The following is an 18,102-nucleotide window of genomic DNA, read 5'->3' as shown; positions in this document are numbered from 1 at the left end:
GGGGTTTGGTTGGGCAAATTACAACTGCTTGCGAGGTTGGAGGATTCTCAAAACCCATTTTTCTGCATTGCCTTATCCATGAACAAGCATTGTGCCTAAAATATGTTGATGTGTCTTGTGTCATGAAACCTGTTTTTTCTGCGGTTAATTTCATTAGATCTCATGCACTCAACCATCGCCAGTCTCGTGATTTGTTGAAAGATATTGATTCAAAGTTTGTAGACTTGCCTTATTACGCAGCAGTTAGATGGCTTAGTTGTGGAAAGGTTTTGCTACATTTCTTTGAGCTCAAATCACAAATTGATTTATTTCTCACAGAGAAAAATAAACCTCAGCCATTATTATCAGATTGTGAATGGATTTGGAAATTGGCATTTTTTGCAGATATGACAGGTCATATGAATCACTTCAATCTGAAATTGCAAGGCAAAACAAATTTGATCAGTGACAACTTTGTTCATGTCAAGGCATTCAGAGCAAAACTTGCGCTACTTGAAGGTCAGGTAAAAGTTAAGAATTTTGCTCATTTTCTATGTCGTGAAAAATTTCATGCAGAAAGTAAAGTTGAATTTCCTTCTTCATTTGCAAATGAAATAATTTCAGATTTGAGAAAAAAGTTTCACGAGCGATTTGCTGACCTTGATGCCAAGGAAAATGAAATCAGGCTCTTTCATAATCCATTTGACCACAATTCTGAAAATCTTCCAACTCATTTTCAAATGGAAATTATTGATCTCCAGGCAGATGACAGATTGAAAGATAAGTATAGAGAAGGAAATCTGATTGAGTTTTATAAATGTCTGCAGCTAGATCAGTTTCCAAATTTGATAAAGTTTGCTTGTAATTTTGTGTCCATTTTTGGTACAACATACTTGTGTGAACAAACATTTTCCAAAATGAAGTATGTGAAATCTAACTATCAAGCAAATTTGTCTGATGATCATTTGAAGTCTATTCTTACAATTGGGTCATCTAATTTGGAACCTGATTTTAATGAAATTTTAAAGTCAAAACGACAGTATCATTCGTCACACTAATTTTGTTGCATAAAACTAAAAGCAGGAGTCTATTTAGTTTATCCTGATTTTTTCCAACAAGATATGTGTTAATTTGATTATGTTTATACTCTAATATTAGAGGAAATTAAATTACTGGCACTGATTTGTTTGGTTTTTTCTCTCATTTTTTATCCCTTTGGCCCGCATAAATATGAAAAGTTTATTGAAAAGTTTGGAGACCCCTGGTCTAAAGGATATATCCGTGGGGAGGATATTTCCATGAAGGTGGAGCCAGATTTCCTGGCATTATTTATCAAAACGATCGAAAATTAAATAAGAAAGCAAGTTTTTTTCAACTCAAAGTAATGAGCAACGTTAAGATTTAAAACAAACGGAAATTATAATGAAGGGGGTAGTCCGCCTCCACAACGCCTCACTCTTTATGCTAAAGTTTGAATTTTGTACCAATTCTTTCAGAACGACTCCTGAAACATAAGGTTCGTTCATTAGAACAGTAAGAAGCTTTTTTAAAACTACTCAAAAACTTTAGCGTAATGAGCGCTGTAAAAATATTTACAGCACTACATCCCAACTCAAATGCAAACAAAAAGAGCGGAATCGAAGAGAAAAATTGAATCAGAATGGGCAAATACCCAGCCACGGTGCCCCCAAGCCACGGCACCTGGAGTACCCGCCACAGTTGACCGCCCCCTGCCCACTTAGGAATGGTTCTTGTTGGGGTAGAATATAGTGGAAGTGCCTTCAAATGCGTTAACTAGGCTAAAACTTTTCTGCATATTATGAAGTTTGAATTATTCCCTCAACACTTTTCTCTTTCAATCAAAACAGCCCCATTTGAAGGTTAGCCTAATATCTTCATTTATGATTCTAAATAATTTCTAGATAGAATGGTATAATTTCTTTTATGTCATTTAGAGGGGTATAAATTCTCACAAAAGAAATTTTAAACATAAAAAAAGATGATTTAAAAATGCTGCTCATTTAGTTTTTCCTTGTGGAGAGTCAATCAAATCAGGTGTTACCAACATCAGTCCTTTCACTATATGAGTCAAAACAGCTTTTATTCCTATATCAATACTGCATAGACAACAAACAACACAAAAATTCACATATAAAAAATTCAAATCATTCCACTTTGACTGACACATCTAGAATGTGACAATCAACGTGATTAATCATAGCAGCTTATGAAGATATTGCCAGGCATTGAATAAAATAGGCCAGAATCCGACACACTTCCGTCTTCATACACAAAGCATGTGTAACCTGTTTATTTGTACCAATAAAAGGTGTGTGGGAGCTTTTACATAAGTTAGCTAACTGTAAGATTTTTGAATGGCAATCCCCGCATTTGCCTAAAGGCAAACAAGTCCAGTGGCCATTGTTCGTTACGCGTCAACCCAAAATCAATCCAATCTTTGATCCCTTAGTTCTATGACTATCTACCTTAGTTCTGCCCTAGGAATGACGTATGGACAAATGGATGATAGATTTATCTATAAACAAGTGAAATGAGATCAATTTTTATATAGCCCTAAAAGGGACGTTTTCCAGATTTGCCTCTATATATAGAAATAAAATGTGCCAGCAGAGACCATTTCGCTGGAAATTGTACAAAAAATCAAATTTAATGCAGAAAATGTCATAGCACAAACCACATTAGTGACGATAAAAATTGCTCAAAGCATAAAGAATTCTTTGTTAGTAAAATTGCATTCAAGAATCAATTTCAGTTGAGAGAAGCAAAAATGACATATGCTGAAATAGCAAGAACAGGACAAGAAAGACCAACCACAGTTGAAAACAGCAATCCATCAGAAAATTTAATTCCAGAAAGAGTTCACCCAAAAATAAATGAAATTACACAGATCCAGAAAGTATTAAACCTCCTTATACGCACTATTAAAATTGTATCAAAACCTTACGTAAATGAAAATTTGAAGATTGAAGAAATTAAGAGCTGTAGAAAAATTGTTTCCCAGAATAATGAGTTTTGGCGAAACAGGATCTGAAATAGAAGAAGAATTTTTATAAACAACCGGGAATGAATTAAGGGACTAGTTAGAACAACCAAGATATTAGCGTCACCAGAAAAGGCAAAATAAAATTTTGGCTATTAAACTGCAACAGCTTCAATAAGTCAAAACTAGTTGAATTCAAGAAGATGTTAATTGATGAGAGCCCTACAATAGTATGTTTACAGAAGACATGGTGGTTCAATACAACTATTGCCAATTATAAGAGATATGAGTTGGCCAGAATAGACCGAAAAAAAACAGAAAGTCAACATTCAAAAGGTGGAGGAGTAGCCATTTTAACGATTTAACTAATGATATGATAAACTTAGAAGTCGTTAATTACGTCGTTAATTAAAAGTCGTTAATTAAAAACTTAGAAGTATTGAATTAGTCTCCCGATTCTCATGATTTGTTTTTATTTTCACATAATTTTCTGATACCTCTCACAGAATATGAGATTTGAAGGATTCGTGTCCCATCCGAAACACAATCCTTCGTACGTTCCTAGACAGGCGCATTCAATCCCACCACCCCTTCACCGCAAAAAACCTAGTTTTTTATTGTTTGACAATAGACCACTAACATTGTTTAACAACGAAAGACTCGAAACAAAATTTGAAAAACATCTGACCGAGAAATCAAACAAAATTAAAGCACTAGAAACGAAACAAAAATAAAAATAGGGAAAAATTAACCACAGGGTATCCAGTTGTTTAAAAATGTAGGGTACGAAAATGAAGCAAGAAGACATAATTCAGTGTTTTATAAAGACAGTATTGAGAAGATTGTCCAGACAGATAACTAAATAGTAGCCGAATTAATGATCAAATGAAAATTTCTAGAAACTGCGGAAACTGGGACTGGAAATTGGTGCTAGTGTCAAAAAATATCACTAGTTCCATCTAGCGTTCGACAGATCTTGCCGCTATTGTTTTCTTTCTTTAACTTAGCAAATTTGTTATTTTTGGAAACTGAGATCCAGTGCTTATTACTATGCTAATATTGCCTTATAATTACACCAAAGGAACTGAAGAAACGTCAAATACCAGATCAGGCGTTGGTCACTTTTTCTTTGGTAGTAGCGCAAAATTTAACTGTTTTAAGCTACCAAGATCTCATCAAGATTTTCTCAATCCGCAAGCATCACAACTTAGAAAAGAGCAAAGGATAAACTCTGATATCTTTAGAAATGAGAGAAATCTTAAAGTTTATGAGACATATCTGATACCATTTCTCTGCCGCCATCCCAAGTGCAAAAAATCGAATAATAACCTCAGCTGAAAATCACGAACAAAAATGGGTAGCAACAATAGATTTTTGGCCCCGGGCAAGAGTTCTAAAAATCTTTCCAAAATACAAAGCCATATTCATCAATCTGGCCTAAGGTCCGCACTTTTCGTAAAAACTGCAGGGGTTAAACCCTTACCACTTACTAGGAATAAGCTGAAATCAGGGTGCTAGAAAAAAACACACACACACACACAACAATGCCAGTGTTGCTCTCGCAAAACAATTTACCAATAAATCTTGCTGAAAACAAATAGCCGGCAGAGACTTTGTGTCTGCTTTTAGATGGAGGAGTCACAAAAAGACGGGTTAGAAGACCAAACCTTTTGAAAAACTAGCACTCTACCGAAAACTAAGATTTATTAGAGAATTGAGACCTAAAAATGCTTATTAGAGATATCCATGGCCGGCAAAAGACTATGAAGAGCTTTACAAGCTTGTCTTTTTTTTCTATGGGCTAATTCAGGATTGTTCTGTTCCTAACATTGTTTTGTGTTTTCAGTCAAGAACTATTTTTTAATAGTTCTAGGGCCATGGGATAACAACAACAGTCCCCAGCATAAATCCAAAAGATGAAACTCTTTAAAGGGAGAATAGCAGAGAACGGTGCTAACTACTGCACTTAATACGGTAAAATAGAAATAGATAATTGCCAGTCAAGCACATTTAATTCAGTTTCAGCCTTCAATCAAGTTTTAAAAAACCTCTACACCCCTTTTTATGTCCAAGAGACCCAATATTCATCAGCCGTTATCCAAGAAATGATACAAATTTGTTTTACAGATTAATGTCTATTACCTTGCATCCTACTTCCTCATTAGCCATTGGTATCAAATTGGGTGTCGTTCAGTCTCTTCTTCTCTCCTAAATAACATCCAACTGCCAGGTTTTATAGACACTGTTCTTCCTTTTTTGAAGTTGCGGTTTTTTATAGTACGGTGAGAATTCTGCGCCTGAAAAAGCACATAATTTATGTGAAGGAAACAGACACATTTTTACTACCGTATTTGCCTCATAACACCGGGCTTTGGTAAGGTGATCAGCGAATCAGTATTTTTTTAAACAGATGAAACACGATTCCGAAATGTTGAGTGGGAGACACGGGCTGGCACGTACGCAGGGGGTGCCCCCTCCCCTCTGAAATCCAACGATTTGTTTTTATTTTCACATAATTTTCTGATACCTCTCACACAATAAGGGTCCCCCCCCGAAATACATTTCTGCGAATGTGCAAGGACAGGGGCATTCAACCCCCCCCCCCCCTTCACCGAAAAAAAAGTAGGTTTTATTGTTTGACTATAGACCACACAGATTGTGTCGCAACGAAAGACTCGAAAGAAAACTAGAAAAACATCTAACCGAGAAATTGAACAAAATTGAAGTACTAAAAACAAAACAAAATAAAAATAGGCAAAATTAACCACAGGATATCCAGTTGTTTAAAAATGTAGGGTAAAAAAGAGTAAGCAAGAACACATAATTGAGTGTTTTATATAGAAAGTATTGAGAGGATTATTCGGGCAGATAAATAAATAGTAGCATAATTAGTGATCAAATGAAAGTTTCTAGAAACCGCAGAAACTGAGACTGAAGATTTGTCCTAGGGTCAAAAAATATCACTAGTTCCATCTAGCGTTTGACAGATCTTGCCGCTGTTGTTTTCTTTCTTTAACTTAGCAAATTTACTAGTTTCAGAAACAGAGATCCAGTACTTATTACTATGGTAATATTGCCTTACAATTACACCAAAAGAACTGAAGAAACGTCAAATACCAGACCAGGTGTTGGTCACTTTTTCTTCGACAATAGCGCAAAATTTAACTGTTTTAAGTTACCAATATCTCATCGAGATTTTCTTCATTTAGAATTACGCAAGCATCACAACTTATAGCATAGCAAAAAAAAAGAAAAAAAAAAAGAAAAAACAAGTATAACCTACAGTTAGATTACCCATTAGATAAAATTTCAAAATTCGACAATTTCCGCTGTCACAGTTACATATTGCTCAAACCCTTCTAAGAGACCGACACGCAGTACCTAACTATATACAAAACGAACTAGATCTACGTTGCAAAGGCAACGTAAGGTGTTGCAGCAAGCTTTGTTCGGCTTCACCAATTAAATTGTTGCGAGAGGAACACTTTGGTTTTGTTTCCTCGCTTCAATTAAACGCTGAAGTTGTTAATCTGTAAGGATCTTAAAATAAATACTAGGTACACCAACTCGCGAAAGTTGCAAACCCCTCATCACTGAGGAAGATTATAGTCTAACAGCCGATTATTACTTACAAGTCCCCTACATGTCTTACCAATGGAACCAAATTGGTCTTACCATCAAATACCCCGGAAACAAATAATAGGTACACTAACTAGAAAAGTTACCAGCCCCTCATTGCCGAAGATGATTATGAGCTAACAGCCGACTGTTACTTCAAAATCCCCTATATGTCTCACAATCGGTATCGGGCTATTTTTGGTTTCAGTGTCCACATTTCTACTGAAGTTGTCAACCCCTTTAAACTTTCATATCTCATGAAGGAATTTTTCGACTAAAAATGGATGACATATACTTTGATCAGGTCATTAAGAGCTATCGACTGCCGTAGAAAAAAAAATCTATCTGTCGTAGTTCAAAAGTTGACTTTTTTGCCTGTTTTTCTTTTTTTCTAGAGCTTTGGGATTTTAATTAAGTAAAAATTAGTTGAATTTAAGAAGATGTTAAGTGATGAATACCCTGAGATAGTGTCTTTACAGGAGATATGATGGTCCAACCTATTCTTACCACTTTAAAGGGATATAAGTTGGCCAGAATAGACTGAAAAAAAAACAGGAAGTCAACATTCAAAAAGTGGAGGAGGAGTTTTAATAAATGAAGACTATTTCCAAATAACAGACATTTTAGATTTAACTAATGATATGATAAACTCAGAAGTCGTTATAGTAAAGTGCGTTAGAAAAGATAGTGCGGTTTATACGGCAGCAAGCATTTATAATAATACTAGGCAAAATATTATAAAAGATGATATTGACCTCGTATACAAGAAACTGGAGGGAACTAAGATCCGATGTGGGGATTTTAATGGCCATTCTTTTTTGTGGGAATCTAATGCTAGTCAAAATAGGCCAGGATAGGATATTTACTTTTGGATTAAATTACTTTGGAATGAACATGTTGAAAGTACTTTTGGATTTAATTACTTTGGAATGACCATGTTGAAAGTAAAGTGAAAGTCGCCAGATAATATTCACTAAAGTTGTTATATGCCACCAGAACCACTTGGGATCTTCAACCATTTTCCCTAAGATAGTTATATATAGCTGCTATTGAATCCACCATTTTATATGCAATACCTACATGGTTATCAGCGCTGAATAAAAAGAAAATTCTAAAAAAAGTTAGTATCTGTCCAAAGAATTTCTATTATTTTGATTTCCGAAGCCATAAATTAAATGCAAAACGAAATTTCTTTTAACAAATGTATAATTTGCTGACTGAAAGACAAAAAGCGAATTCACACGAACTATTATACTAATTGTCTTATAATTTAGTTTTATTGGGCGGCATTTGAGATTTCTATCCATTAGAGAGGGGTCTTAGAATCAAATAGCGTCAATTAAATCAAGGATAAACGACAAATAATACAATAATACAAATATACAAATTTCTTTTCTCGATCTATGTCTACTACCTTATATTTGCTTTACCATTAGCCATTGGTATCACACTGAGTGTCGCTGAGTCTCTTCTTTTCTACTAAATGACATCCTGCGGCCATTTACAATTTCTAATATTTCTATAGACGTTGTTCTTCTTTTTTCGAAGTTGCGCTTTTTTCATAATACGGTGGGGGTTTTTCACGCCTAAAAAAGCACATTATTTATGGTAAGTAAACAGTCATATTTTACTATTTTGCTTACCGTGCTTTGGTACGGCGATCAGTGAATTAGTATTTTTTTAAATAGATGAAAGACGATTCCGAAAAGGTAAGCAGGAGACATGGCATTCAATCCCAAAATCTTACTTTTTTTTCACTAAGCGTTTCGCGACTTCACGAAAGACTCGAAACAAAACTTGAAAAATATAATTAAACGAAAAATTGTATAAAATTGAAGTACTAAAAACAAAACAAAAATTTAAATGGGCCTCACTAACAGGGTATCCAGTTGATTTAAAGTAAAGAAAGAAAGCAAGGAGACATGTTTGCCACAAAACTAAGCCGTTACAAGATATTAAAGGCCTAATTCAGTGTTGTATAAGGATACTATTGAGAAGATTATCCGGGGCATAGAAATAAATATTAGCCTAATCAGTGGTCAAATAAAAATTCCTAGAAACTGTTCAATCGTCTTCAATCATAGCGATACCACGGTCAGTGACGCTGCTTTATTGACTTAAAATTTCTTAAAATCAATTTTTCAAACGTATTCTAGCACAGAGAACTCGCAAAATCTCGAAAAGTTCATTCATTTTACCAAGGTTTTAATTTAAGATGCTTAAATCATCATCATAGCTAAAGTCTAGGGGACTTATAATTCTGTGCTCTCACATTACCGTTGCTGTTCTCCTTAGGACAAACTCCACCAGAATCATTTATACTAATGATGATAGAACACAACCCCGTTGAACTCCTGATTTAATACGAAACCAGCCACTAACATCATAATCTACTTTAACCACAGCAGTGTTATCAAACAGTTCGTGGTAACAAACTTCAGCAAGGAGGGACCCGGCTGAGTAGTAGCCGAAACTTAAAAAACGGAATTTTGATACCAATACATATATCAACTGAATCGGACTTTTATGCTGATTTCAAATATATACGTTTCATTAAGTTAAATACTATCCATAAAAGTTACGAGCCTGAGAAAATTTGTTATTAAATCTTTATGGAAAGCACACAATCCAATTCAGCATATCAGAGAACTGTAGAAGTTTGAAGCTCTTATCTGCAAAAGTCATGAAAAAATTAAAGAAAAATGATGATGTTTATTTCTTTTTTTTGTGTGTGTTGTTTTTTTTTCATGGGTGATCCTCTCGACCCAATGTTCAAGAATGTTACGAAAGACCTCATTCCAACAGAGTTTAAAAGTTCTAGTGCCCTTTTGAAGTGACCACAAAAAATGAAGTACAACTAGGCCCCTTCCAACGCTCATTTCATTGGGGGAGGGGTTACGTGGGAGTATCTCACCATTGAGGAATTTGTCATGAGAGAAGAGAATTTCCATGTAGGGGGCGCTGGATTTTCTGACATTATTTAAAAAAAACAATAAGAAATTAAATTGAAAAGAAAAAGTTTTTTCAATTGAAAGTAAGGAACAACATTTAAACTTAAACGAACAGAAATTATTCCGTGTATGAAAGAGGCTGTCACCTCTTTAACGCCCCGCTCTTTACGCTGAAGTTTGACTCTTTCTCACAACTATTACTTTTTAAAACAATAAAAAAGTTTAGCGTAAAGATTAGGGTGTTGAGGAAGGGACAGCCCCTTTCATAAACAGAATAATTTCTGTAAAAAAAAAAAAATGTGGAAAAACACATAATAATATAGATTTCCATCTACAAGAAGAGCCCCTTGTTACAGCCAATGATCTGAATATATTTCTTTTCTCCATAGTTCAAGGCCTCCCTCCCCTCTCTAAGAATACTGATTATGATCTACACTCCCAATTTCACTATTATTTCACCCTCAGATGTTGAGGCAAAAATTAAAATCATTAAAAATTGCAGCACCTGTCCACTAGACATCCAATTGTTCTAATTAAAGCCTTTGCAGACATTCTTTTAAAATCTTTATCGGTACTTTTTAATGAAATTACCTCTACTGGTAAGTCCCCTGATAGTTGGAAATTAGGTTTCATTACTCCCGTAAAAAAGAAGGTTAGGAAACAATATTTTGCTGGTGTCCGGCCCATTACTCTTACTCCGGTATTTTCAAAGTTATATGAAAGCTTTTTAACTGATTGGTTGAAAGTAAAATAACCCCAAATGTTGACCAAAGACAATTCAAAAATTTGCGCATTACCTCTACCTCACACTATCTGGTTCACCTTTTGGACACTATATGTAATAAACTTGAAAATCCCAATACCTGGCTCAATGTTATCGCAGTTGACTTACAAAACCTTTTGATTTAATTAGCCATGATACATAAGTTAAAAAAAAACTAACCAATGACTTCCTAGTAGACCTCTATTTAATAAAAATAATTTCATTCTTCCTTTCTAAAAGAACGGAAGTCGTCAAATACCTGAATGTATAATCTGATTCCCTCCCAATTTATAATAGAGTACCCCAGGAAACCCTCTTAGGCCCAATTTTATTTCTAACCATGATAAACAGCCTTGGTGTCGATTTCCCGGAGAGATGGAAATTCGTTGACGATTTAACTGTCTTAGAAATATATTTCAGAAATTAAAAGAGAAACCCAATGGACATCTTGGAGTCAATATCAGACGAAGCTGTTGCTAGTGATATGAGAGTCAACCCTTTAAAGTCAACAGTTTTAACAATTAGTTTCTTAAAAACTCCCCTTTCTTTCTCCTGTCCAATCCCCCCTGAAAAGTCTATTAATACTATAAAATTACTGGGTGTTACCATCTCAAGCGACTTAAAATGGGATTGCCACGTTAACAATTTCTTAAAAAGTACAAATACTGCATTTTCTCTCCTCAAACTCCTTAATAAATTTAAATGTCCTAAATTACATTGTTGAGGATTTTCTCACTTTTGTACGTCCTACCCTCGAATACGCTTGTCCTGTTTGGCATTCTGGCATCTCCAATCAATTGTCGGACAGAATAGCGGCATTTCAAAAAAGGTGTTCGAGAATTATCTTCAATGAGGGTAAAGTACCTTACATTTTCCTTCTTCGGAGAGCAAATCTAGTCACCCTTAAGGAAAGAAGAGCACCAATTTCCTTGCGTTTTCCCCACAATGCCTTGCATAACCCTCGTTCTATTTTTCTTTTCCCTAGTGATCATCCCCCCCCCGTACTCGCCCCTCAAGTATTGTTTCAAGAAAAATCCCTTTTGTTGCCCCAATAAGAGTTTCCACTGAAACATGTAGAAGAACGTTCATCCCCCACATAGTTGAAACTTTAAATCAATAGCCCCCCCCTTCTATGTCACTTTTGTCCTTGTCTTCGGTAAAATCCGTTCATTAATTGTAAATATTTGATTTTAACAGGTAATTTGACTTGATTTTAAGGGGTTTTTTTTCGTTATTTTACAATATTTTACTTGGAATGCAAATTCGGCAATTTTTCTTTTAGCAAGTGATTTTGTTTTATCCCCAACCAATTCTGCCTTTGTTTTTGTCATTAGTTGCATAAGGTTTATTTTATTTCTTGTACTTTAACCTTTTTTTTTCATTTCCGTGAATTTTTTTTCTTGGTCATTTTTATGCTTGATTGGTGTTTCTTTTACTTTTGTTCTGCTGTATTAGTTTATAGTTTGTTTTGCTTTTTCTTTTTTGACATGTGAAGCGAATTCGGATCTATTAGAGCTTGTGATAGCCTTTTGAAAATAAATATTATCTAATCTTAAGAGACCCAATATTCCTCAACCGTTATCCAAGATAGAATACAAATTTGTTTTCCCGATTTGTGTCTTCTACCTTATATCCTACTTCGCCATAAGCCATTGGTATTACATTGGGTGTCACTGAATCTCTTCCTCTCTCCGAAATAATATCCAACAACCATTTCTAACTTCTATTGACATTGCTTTTCTTTTTGTCTTTTGAAGTTGCGTTTCTTTTATACTACAGTGAGAATTCTGCGCCTGAAAAATAACATAATTTATGAGAAGTAAACAGACACTTTTTACTACCGTGCTTGTTTCATGAAACCGTGCTTTGGTACGGGAATCAGCGAATAAACTTTTTTTTAAATAGATCAAACACAATTCCGAGACGGTTAGCAGGACATGGGCTGGCATGTACGCAGGGGGTGACCCCCCCTCCCCCCAAAAAAAATAAAAAAAAACAAGAGATAAGAGCTCATATGGCACTTGTGACGAGGCGAGAAGAGCTAAGAGCCAAGAGATCATATGGTATGAGCTCTTACAAAATTCTATGAATCAATAGATTGATTTAAAAAGGAAAATAAGAGGCTTAATGCCGGTCAAGATTTAAAATAAGAGCTCTGAGTCACGATGTCCTTCTAAATAGCAAAATTCATTAAGATCCGATCACCCACTCGTTAGTTATAAATACCTAATTTTTTCTAATTTTTCCTCTCCCTTTTGCCCCCCAGATGGTCGAATCTGGGAAAACGACTTTATCACGTCAAATTGTGCAGCTCCCTGACACGCCTACCAATTTTCATCGTCTTAGCACGTCCAGAAGCACCAAACTCGCCAAATCACTGAACCCCTCCCCTCAACTCCCCCAAAGAGAGCGAATCCAGTATGGTTCAGTCAATCACGTATCAAGGACATTTGTTTATTCTATCCACCAAGCTTCATTCCGATTCCTACACTCCATGTGTTTTTCCAAGATTTCCCCCTCCAACTCCCCCCAATGTCAAAAGATCTGGTCGGGATTTGAAATAAGAGCTCTGAGACATGAATTCCTTCTAAATATCAAATTTCATTACGATCCGATCACCTGTTCGTAAAATAAAAATACCCCAATTTTCACGTTTTCCAAGAATTCCGGTTTCCCCCTCCAACTCCCCCGAATGTCACAGGATCTGGTCAGAATTTAAAATTAGAGCTTTAAAGCGCAAGATCCTTCTAAATATCAAATTTGATTAAGATCTGATCGCCCTTTCGTAAGTTACAAATGCCTCAATTTTCGAAATTACCCCCCCCCCCCCCAACTCCACCAAAGAGAGCAGATCCGGTCCAGTTATGTCAGTCACGTATCTTAGACAGGTTTTGATTCTTCCCATCCAGTTTCATCCTGATCTCACCTCTTAAGTATTTTCCAAGATTTCTGGTTCCCCTCAACTGCCCCCCCCCTCCAATTACGCTGGATCTGGTTGAAATTTAAAATAAGAGATCTGAGTTACAAGATCCTTCTAAATATGAAGTTTCATGAAGATCCGATCACTCCTTCGTGAGTTAAAAATACGCCATTTTTTCTTATTTTTCAGAATTACCCCCCCCCCCCCCGCAATTGAGCAGATCCGTTCCAATTATACAAATCACGTATGCAAGACTTCTGCTTATTTTTCCAACCAAGTTTCATCCCAATCCCTCCAATCTAAGCGTTTTCCATCATTTTAGGTTTCCCCACCCCAAACTTCCCCCGAATGTTACCAGATCTGGTCAGGATTTAAAATAAGAGCTTTGAGACACGATATCCTTCTAATATCAAATTTCATGGAGATCCAATCACCCGTTCGTAAGTTAAAAATACCTCCTTTTTTCTAATTTTTCAGAATTAACCCCCCCCCCCCCCAACTACCCCAAAGAAAGCGGATCCGTTCTGGTTATGTCAATCAAGTATCTATGACTCGTGTTTTTCCCCCACCAAGTTTCATCCCGATCCCTCCACTCTATGTGTTTTCCAAGTTTTAGGTTTCCCCCTCCCAACTCCCCACCCCTAATGTCACCAGATCCGGTCGGGTTTAAAATAAGAGCTCTGAGCCACGATATCCTTCTAAATATCAAATTTCATTGAGATCCGATCACCCGTTCGTAAGTTAAAAATACCTCATTTTTTTAATTTTTCAGAAATACCCCCCCCCCCTAACTACCCCAAAGAGAGCGGATCCGTTCCGTTTATGTCAATCATCTATCTAGGACTTGTGTTTATTTTTCCCACCATGTTTCATTCCGATCCCTCCACTCTAAGTGTATTCCAAGTTTTAGGTTTCCCCCTCCCAACTCCCCGCCCCCATCACCAGATCCGGTCGAGATTTTAAATGAGAGCTCTAAGACACGATATCATTCTAAACATCAAATTTCATTGAGATCCGATCACCCGTTCGTAAGTTGAAAATACCTCATTTTTCTAATTTTTAAGAATTACTCCCCCCCCCCAACTACCCCAAAGAGAGCGAATCAGTTCCGATTATGTTAATCATGCATCTGGGACTTGCGCTTATTTTTCCCATCAAGTTTCATCCCGATCCCTCCACTCTAAGTGTTTTCCAAGATTTTAGGTTTTCCCCCTCCAACTCCCCCCAATGTCATCAGACCCGGTCGGGATTTAAAATAAGAGCTCTGAGACACAATATCATTCCAAACATCAAATTTCATTAAGATCCCATCAACCGCTCATAAGTTAAAAATACTTCATTTTTTCTATTTTTTCCGAATTAATCGCGCCCCCCCCCCCAGATGGTCAAATCGGGAAAACGACTATTTCTAATTTAATCTGTTCCGGTCCCTGATACGTTTGCCAAATTTCATCGTCCTAGCTTACCTGGAAGTGCCTAAAGTAGCAAAACCGGGACTTTAGATTTTCCCCCTCCAACTCCCCCCAATGTCATCAGATCCGGTCGGGATTTAAAATAAGAGCTCTGAGACACAATATCATTCCAAACATCAAATTTCATTAAGATCCAATCACCCGCTCATAAGTTAAAAATACTTCATTTTTTCTAGGATGAAGCTATTCAACTTATTTTAAGAAAATCCAATACAAACCAAATCAGCAAAAAAAAAACTAGCAATTCCCACAATTTCATGATTACAACTGTGGTATACAAAACATGGTTTTATTTTATTTATGAGTGGAACAGCAGAGACCGGAAAATTTGATTTTTTTTTTTTTTTGCTAGATGGCTTTCTCTTAGTTTTGATCAGACGATTTTGAGAAAAAGGGGTTGGAAAGAAGACCTAGTTTTCCTCCAATGTTTCGGTTACTTAAAAAGGTAATTAGATTTTTTTAGTTTCAACGAGCGTTTTATTAGTAGAAAATATACGTAACTTACGGATTAACTTAGGCTGTGTAACAAACTTCTATATTCGTACATTTTTATTATGTATATGAGGGTGTTTGGCCCCTAGTTAATACCTTGCTCTTTACACTAAAGCTTTAATTTTGTCCCAATTCTTTAAGAATGACCCCTGAATCGCAAAGGCCGTCGAATAAAAAGTTGAAATTACTAAAAATACTTTAGCGTAAAGAGCGAGGTACTTAGGTGGAGATGAATCCCTCATATGCGTAATAATACCTGTTCATTTTAAGTTTTAATGCTGTTCCTTACTTTCAGTTGAAAAACTTTTTCATGTTTATTTTTCATTGTTTTTTTAAAATAATGCTAGAAAATCATGCGCCACTTTCATGGAATTTCTCTTCCCCTATGACAAATTGCTTTAAAAGAAGATCCTCCCACGTAGCCCACTCCCCTCAACCCCCCTCCACTAAAAAATCCCCCTGAAAACGTCTGTACCCTTCCCCAAAAACCATTACAGTATGTAAAAATTCGTCAAAGTTTGCAACTTGCAGCCCCTCCCCCGTGGACTGTGGGGGAGTAAGTCAGCCCCAAAGACATAACTTTTATGTTTTTTTACTATTCTGAAAAAAATGGCTATCTTAAAATTTTGATCTGTTGACTCTAGTAAAAAATAAGCTTGGGAGGAGGCCTAGGTGCCCTTCAATTTTCTTAGTCACTTAGAAAAGGCACTAGAACTTTTAATTTCCATATTTTGGTATACAAAACATGGTTTTATTTTATTTATGAGTGAAACAGCAGAGACCGGACCGGAAAAATGTGTTCAAAAAGCCAAGTTGAAAAGGAACTATCTTTTTCCACAAAAGAAAATCAAAATTCGTGGATTAGTGCATCCTGATACAGTACTGTGTATTTTGAAGATATATTACTAACAATATTTTGGCTCTTGAAAAACATCGCATGAGCTATAGACACGAGCGGTGATGGTTGTATATATTTAATTCAAATATTTCCTAATAACTAGAAGAACATATTTATATATTGACAAGAAACATCACTTCTAAAAAGAAACTTCACAAAGCCATATCCCCTCCAAATCCCGCGGCATGATATACATGAGGGATAATCAAACTAATCCACAACTAAAAATTAGGATGATTGATTTGTGATCCAGCGTAAATAGCGGGGCGTTGAGGAGGGAACGGGCCCTTTCATACACGGAGAAATTTCTGTTCGTTTTAAATTTTAATGCCGCTCCTTACTTTCAGCTAAAAAAAACTTGTTTTTTTATTGTATTTCTGAATGTTTTTAAATTTATGTATGTTTGATTTTGGCTCTTTGCACATGAATAATTAAAACAAAATTTGGGTATTATTGTTGTTGTTTTTTTTGCTAGATGGCTTTCTCTTAGTTTTGATCAGACGATTTAGAGAAAAAGGGGTTGGAAAGAAGGCTAGTTGTCCTCCAATGTTTCGGTTACTTAAAAAGGCAATTAGATTTTTTTAGTTTTAACGAGCGTTATTAGTATAAAATATACGTAACTTACGAATTAACTTAGGCTGTGTAACAAACTTCTATATTCGTACATTTTTATTAGGTATATGAGGGGGTTTGGCCCCTCGTTAATACCTTGCTCTTTATACTAAAGCTTTAATTTTGTCCCAATTCTTTAAGAATGACCCCTGAATCACAAAGGCCGTAGAATAAAAAGTTGAAATTACTAAAAATACTTTAGCGTAAAGAGCGAGGTACTTAGGTGGAGATGAATCCCTCATATGCGTAATAATACCTATTCATTTTAAGTTTTAATGCTGTTCCTTACTTTCAGTTGAAAAACTTTTTTATGTTTATTTTTCATTGTTTTTTAAAATAATGCTAGAAAATCATGCGAGACTTTCATGGAATTCCTCTTCCCCTATGACAAATTGCTTTAAAAGAAGATCCTCCCACGTAGCCCACTCCCCTCAACCCCCCCCCCCTCCACTACAGAATCCCCCTGAAAGCGTTTGTACCCTTCCCCAAAAACCATTACAGTATGTAAAAATTGGTCAAAGTTTGCAACTTGCAGCCCCTCCCCTGGGGACTGTGGGGGAGTAAGTCAGCCCCAAAGACATAAATTTATGTTTTTTGACTATTCTGAACAAAATCTCTATCTTAAAATTTTGATTTGTTGACTCTAGTAAAAAATAAGCGTGGGAGGAGGCCTAGGTGGCCTTCAATTTTCTTAGTCACTTAGAAAGGGCACTAGAACTTTTAATTTCCATTATAATGAGTCCTCTCGCAACATTCTAGGACTACTTGGTCAATACGACCACCCCTAGAAAAAAAATAAAAAACAAAAAAACAACAAATAAACACGCACCCGTGATCGGTCTTGTGGCAAAAAATTCAAAGTTCCACATTTTTGTAGATAGGAGCTTGAAACTTTTACAGTAGGTTTCTCTGATACGTTAATTATGATGGTGTGATTTTCGTAAATTACATGACTTCTAGAGGGTGTTTCCCCCTATTTTCCAAAATAAGGCAAATTTTCTCAGGCCCGTAAATTTTGATGAGTAAGACTAAATTTGATGAAACCTATATATTTAAAATCAAACAGTTCGTGGTAACAAACTGAAGTAAGGAGCGACCCGGCTCAATAGTAAACAAAACTCTAACAAGAGCTAAGAGCTCATATGGCACTTGTGACGAGGCGAGAAGAGCTAAGAGCCAAGAGATCATATGGTATGAGCTCTAACAAAATTCTATGAATCAATAGATTGATTTAAAAAGGAAAATAAGAGGCTTAATGCCGGTCAGGATTTAAAATAAGAGCTCTGAGTCATGATGTCCTTCTAAATATCAAAATTCATTAAGATCCGATCACCCACTCGTAAGTTATAAATACCTAATTTTTTCTAATTTTTCCTCTCCCTTTAGCCCCCCAGAT

The 18,102-nt window shown here is 35.8% G+C and overlaps 1 protein-coding gene and 1 long non-coding RNA gene across 13 annotated transcripts in view; one reads left to right on the top strand and one right to left on the bottom strand.

The window, feature by feature from the left end:
• Positions 1-122: 122 nt before the first annotated feature.
• Positions 123-1,037, top strand: LOC136042356 (general transcription factor II-I repeat domain-containing protein 2B-like). The gene has a single exon (XM_065727323.1). It carries the CDS (start codon positions 123-125, stop codon positions 1,035-1,037), a length of 915 nt encoding a protein of 304 aa, XP_065583395.1.
• Positions 1,038-1,797: 760 nt separating this feature from the next.
• LOC136042354 (uncharacterized) overlaps positions 1,798-18,102 on the bottom strand; it is a 169,490-nt gene continuing 153,185 nt past the window's right edge. For 3 of the 12 annotated variants that reach the window (XR_010621263.1, XR_010621262.1, XR_010621274.1), the window contains exons 10-13: positions 11,939-12,105; positions 8,013-8,184; positions 5,123-5,277; positions 1,798-3,027 (exon numbers count right to left, since the gene is read on the bottom strand). This is a non-coding gene — a long non-coding RNA (uncharacterized LOC136042354). The remainder of the gene's footprint in view (positions 3,028-5,122; positions 5,278-8,012; positions 8,185-11,938; positions 12,106-18,102) is intronic. The other 9 variants (XR_010621265.1, XR_010621275.1, XR_010621269.1 and 6 more) reach the window with 7 other exon arrangements.

Source organism: Artemia franciscana, unplaced genomic scaffold, assembly GCF_032884065.1.
Source record: "Artemia franciscana unplaced genomic scaffold, ASM3288406v1 Scaffold_1170, whole genome shotgun sequence".
NCBI lineage: Eukaryota > Metazoa > Arthropoda > Branchiopoda > Anostraca > Artemiidae > Artemia > Artemia franciscana.
This window is presented reverse-complemented; position numbering and strand designations above follow the sequence as displayed.